This window comes from Cupressus sempervirens, chromosome 11 (assembly GCF_028749045.1).
Source record: "Cupressus sempervirens isolate cs-2001-9-10 chromosome 11, ASM2874904v1, whole genome shotgun sequence".
Classification (NCBI taxonomy): Eukaryota; Viridiplantae; Streptophyta; class Pinopsida; order Cupressales; family Cupressaceae; genus Cupressus; species Cupressus sempervirens.
Window position 1 is genome coordinate 537,352,088 of NC_143128.1, and position 5,230 is coordinate 537,357,317.

Consider the following 5,230-nt stretch of genomic DNA (forward strand, 5'->3'; position numbering starts at 1 on the left):
ATCTGGGCATAAATCCTACATAAAATATATTGACAAAATGAAGCCCTTTATTCATATTTAGTGACAAATTTTAGAGCCTATGTCTCTTATGGGTTCTTTTCTCAAATTTTATCTTCACTGAACTCAAACTTGAATTCAACTAAGAAATTCCTACTCAAAGTTGTGATAACCAAATCTTGTGATATGATTTACCATGTTAGATTTTGAGTCATAAAAATAGGCAACGCCTTGACCACTATACTTGTTGACTTTCCCTTTCTTTTACAATAATTGCTCGCTATCTTGAGTTTCCTATCCCTTGTTTTCTTGTGGGTCATGTGTGCATCAAATCTGCACTTAATCTACATGTAAATCCTAATGAAATCCATCATTGAAGATATCAAATCCCATATTCTATAGTATTCTGTTAACTATGATAACAGTATATAATGTTGTCGTTAGTGATTGTTATTTTATACTATCATCAATTCCATTTTGTGCTTTGTTGCATATCAAAAAAGAAGTACATATACACTATACATCAGATTTAAGTGTGAAGCATCACAAAATCTAATCTCTATCTTCAAATAACAATGTAGTCTGAGAATCCTAAAGAATTTAAAGCTGAGCATTTCCACCACATCTAAAATCCATTCTTCTTTTTTAGTATTTTTCGTTGCTGTTGAAGCTTTGATCACATGGATTATGTTTCTATACCCAACCAATAGATTTTCCTTTTTAGGGAATCCCTGCTTTTTCTCCTATGGAAACTCATTAAGAGATTTTTCCTGATATCACCCTGCTTCCAATCTTTCTCTTCCATTCCTTAGCTCCTTGCAAGCTCACAAAAGGCATATCAGCTTTGGTAACATGTTAATTATTTGTGTGTAGACTAATTCAAACACATTTATCAGTGAAGTAAAGAGACAAAGTACTAAGCCTAACACATCTACCTTGGGGGAGCACTCTTAAAATACAACATAATGTCAACAAAATTCACAGTGTGTACAAATGACTTTTCATGTGATTTGAACCTTCACCTACACCTCTTGTTCCTTCACATTCTCATCCTTTTGAATTCAATATTTCTCACTATGTTGTTTTGTCAAAATCCCTAAAATAGGAGTTATTTCTCCAACATACTACCATGCATAATCCTCAATTTTGCTATTTAAATTTTATTATTGTAAATATGAAAGGTATGTAATTCATATGCTAACACAATTGCTTATAAATCTCAATCTTAATCTGGGCATAAATCCTACATAAGATATATTGACAAATGAAGATATATTGACAAATGAAGCTTATAATATGTTCTCTCTGTGACCAAAGGCACTCACCCTTATAAAACCTTCACCTGCGGGTCCAAACCCACTTCCTGGAGTTGTAACTATATGTGGTTTCTCAAGGATCTCAGTAAAAATATCCCATGAATTTTGACCAAGAAATCGAACCCATACATATGGCGCATTTTTTCCTCCAAAGACATCAAACCCAAGTGAAGTAAATGTTTCCACAATGATTCTAGTATTCTCTTTATAAAATTCAACAACTCCATGCATGGCCTGCAACAAAACTGAGCATCCCACATTAATAATCATCATATGAAAGATTTTAGCACTAATGCAAGTTAAAGTGAACGATCATTATTTTAGTCTCAAATAAACTTCCCTATAGCTTTGTAGATCTCTATGACCAAAACCATGCTTTCTTATAATAAGCAATCCCAATCCAACAGAGGAAAGGTCAAAGAAAATTTGTCAATAGGTACCTTATCAATGACTCTTTTTTGACATATTGTTTTTTCTTTTCGTATCAGTAAGAACAAGTATGATTCATATGAATTAGGTAAGTTAATTAATCATTGATTAAGAATAGATAAGGTAAATTATCAATGAGTGCTTTATTTGCCTTTTGCTACCTCATCAATGTCTCTTATCAAAAACATAACTTGAAAATGATAAAATATGACACAACAGAAACCCAGCTATTACATATCTATCAAAACAACCATTTTGAAGAGCACTTCTTACCTTTAACCCTTCTGGAGAAAGGCAAGCTAATCCACCAGCTTGTGCAATATTAGATGCACCATTGAAACAAGTACACATGATACGATTGAAATCATTTACAATAGGGAATCCATCAGAGAATCAAAGCTCATTAGGAACAACTATCCATCCAAGATGGACACTTGTAAAGCCAACATATTTGGAGAATGATGTAGTCTCAATTGCAATCTGCATCACAATATACAACATTAGTAACCAAATGAGAATACCTTCAAAAGTACAGAAAATAAATGCATTAAAACTAAGACAATTTCAATAAATGGCGATGCAAAGCAGAACATGTCTAGACTCTAGTATGATAAATAGCATGAACTCATGGATAAATAGCATGATTACACATGTCAATTATAGGTATGATGCTATACTTTCTTCCCCTTTTTCATATTTTTGGTGGAACATGCTACTTTATGCTAAAACCTTCATACCAATATATAATAATCCACTATTTAGTGCTGATCTTTATATCTATATCATCTAACATATTTCAAACTTTTCATAGGTTGCAAGACACATCAAAGGCAACAAAGGCGAGGCTAGAAAAGGTTGGGCAGCACAGACTTGGCTCTGGCGGATATTCGAAAATCAAAGCATGCATTGTAAGTAGCAATAAATGAATTGCAAAGAAAAATTATTTATAAAATGCAAATAATCTTTTTAATTAATAAAAAAATGCAGGGCACTGATTTTAATTTGGAGGCCATAGAAGAACACAAAAAAATTGCCTTTAAGCAAGGCTATGCAGCGGTGGCTGAACGCCTACGGCAAGCTTCCATTGCCCCAACCGAGCAGTCTCCTGCATCATGTGCACAGGTAAATATGCCAAAAAATATATTAGAAATTGAATACTTGAGCAAAAATTTATTTGATAATAATGTGAATGACATTGCAATGCAGCCTGTTAATCCTGACATAGATCATACACAACATCATGAAGCCCCTGATGTGCATCATACTGTCGATGGAGGTGCTCATTTGTTATTTAAAACTAATTATGTAATTATTAATACAATTTAACATATTTAATTGAACTTGGTGTAATCTTTTTGTGTTGAGGATATAGAATCATGTCATGCTGAATGAGTGCTAGAGGATGTTCAGACTGATCAGCAGGTAGATCATATGGCACATTCAGGTAAAGAAAATCTATGTTTTGTTCTTTTAAATTAATTTTTTGATTTATAGTTCTTTTACTTAAATAAAAACTCGTAATTCACTAATATAAAATGGTCGGAATTTAACCTCATGAAGTACTTGTTATTGCAGCGAACCCCCCTTTGGTGCAGCGGCCTCATGATGTTCCTGAACGGATGAGGAGGAGACATGTGTTAGAACCAGTAGAGGAGAGGGATCCTGACGAGGACATTGATATTCCTCTTAGAAATTATATGAAAAAAAGAAACAGCAAGAAAGCAAAAAAGACATGATTATTCATGAATGACTTACTCTTGAATATTGTTAATGAATTATTCATGAATGACTTACTCTTGAATGTTGCGTGTTAATGAATTATTCGTGAATGTTGTGTGTTTATGAATTTTATGTGTTAATGAATGTTATCTTGTGATTATAATGATTGAATGTTATATTTCAAAAATGGATGAATTGAACGTTATTAAATGTTAATGGGGATGACGAGGACATTGATATTCCTCTTAGAAATTTTATGAAAAAAAGAAATGGCAAGAAAGCAAAAAAGATATGATTATTCATGAATGACTTACTCTTGAATATTGTTAATGAATATTGTGTTAATGAATATTATTCATTAATGTTGGGTGTTAATGAATTATTCATCAATGTTGTGTGTTTATGAATTTTATATGTTAATGAATGTTATCATGTGATTATAATGATTGAATGTTCTATTTCAAAAATGGATGAATTGAATGTTATTAAATGTTAATGGGTAATTTAGAGTGATGTTAGGGAGGGGGAGGGGAGGGGCCAAATGAGCTTCCACCTTCACGTGGTTGGCCCTGTTAAGTAGAGAATATTTAACTATTCTCGAAACCAAGTGAAGCTCAAACTTTAAAGATAAGCTTATAGTTAATAGTGACAACCAATTAGCAAGTCAAAATGAAGTTCTTTGTTATAGGTACCTTTTTAGTTTTTAAAGCACGATATCATGTTTTAATATTGTATAGTTTTTTTCTCTTAAGTTAAAGTATTCTTTTACTATAACAACATAATTTATGACCATTTTAGTAACTATTCTAACATCGCTTTATGACAAATCGTGTTTTGGCAAAGATGGTGATACATGGTGTTGTCTATTCCTTGGGAGATTGGATTGTACAGGTCTATATCTCAACATCAACATGGAAAATGGTGTGAAATTGCACTTTCCTTAGTCAAATTCAATAGTTTAAGAATAGTCAAATTCAAAAATAAGAAATGATAGTCCCTCCTCATACAATTGAATTTTAATAGGAATGTTGAGAAAACAATAAAAATGTTGCTCCGTGAAAAAAGTTGTTGTCTTGTAGGACGTGACAAGCAATAAGGGGTGTACATATTAAAAAACATGACAATTACTGTAGCAGGTCAGACAAACTCTTTGTGCATTCACAACATTCTTTCTGGATTTGTTCTTGAAACCCAAGGTGTTTTTTGTCCCCTATTTTTACTTCCTTTCTTTAATCTTTACATTATATTGTAGAGCCCCTTCTTGGAGATGAAACCAGCATTCATAATGACAAGCTGGTTGTTGAAGACACTCTTAATGACTTGGTTTTGGATGGCGGTTTTGTAACACTAGAAAGAAACACATTCGGCCATGCTTTCAGGTGATATTTTTTTTTGCAATTTCCATGGCTACTTCATTTTGGATTAATCATAAATATCAAAAACATTATTCATATTGCACTATAATCTTTGATCCTTACAGAGATTATGAAAAGGAAAGTGAGAGGAAAAAAGTGTTGAAGAGTTTTACAGAATTCAACACATTAACCAGACTTATGATTTCATACATTTTATAACTTTCATAAAAACATTTTTTCTCAAACAGATGTTTTGAAAGATTAGAACTATACACTCAATATTGGAAAAAGATTTTGAGATCTCTTGTTTGTCATAAAAAAGAACAAAAAAATTGGGTCTGCTTTACTAACTTATCCAATGCCTTAGGGCATTCAGTTAGAAACTTCAAAATTAGATTTTTAGAGACAACTCTT

At 32.2% G+C, this 5,230-nt stretch overlaps 1 protein-coding gene across 1 annotated transcript; it reads right to left on the reverse strand.

Annotated features, from left to right (window-relative positions):
- Nucleotides 1–1,286: 1,286 nt before the first annotated feature.
- Nucleotides 1,287–2,154, reverse strand: LOC149530751 (putative LL-diaminopimelate aminotransferase, chloroplastic). Its single transcript, XM_089808237.1, has 2 exons — nucleotides 2,016–2,154; nucleotides 1,287–1,547 (listed from the first exon to the last, which is right to left on the reverse strand). The coding sequence occupies exons 1-2, from the start codon at nucleotides 2,091–2,093 to the stop codon at nucleotides 1,287–1,289; spliced, it is 339 nt and encodes a 112-aa protein (XP_089664363.1). The 5' UTR covers nucleotides 2,094–2,154.
- Nucleotides 2,155–5,230: the final 3,076 nt, after the last annotated feature.

Bases quoted from the DNA above. Each gene is read 5' to 3' on its own strand.
- LOC149530751 (XM_089808237.1), bottom strand. From the start codon at position 2,093: ATGTGTACTTGTTTCAATGGTGCATCTAATATTGCACAAGCTGGTGGA. The intron at 1,548-2,015 runs GTAAGAAGTGCT...GTTTTGTTGCAG, and splicing joins TTTCTCCAGAAGGGTTAAAG to GCCATGCATGGAGTTGTTGA.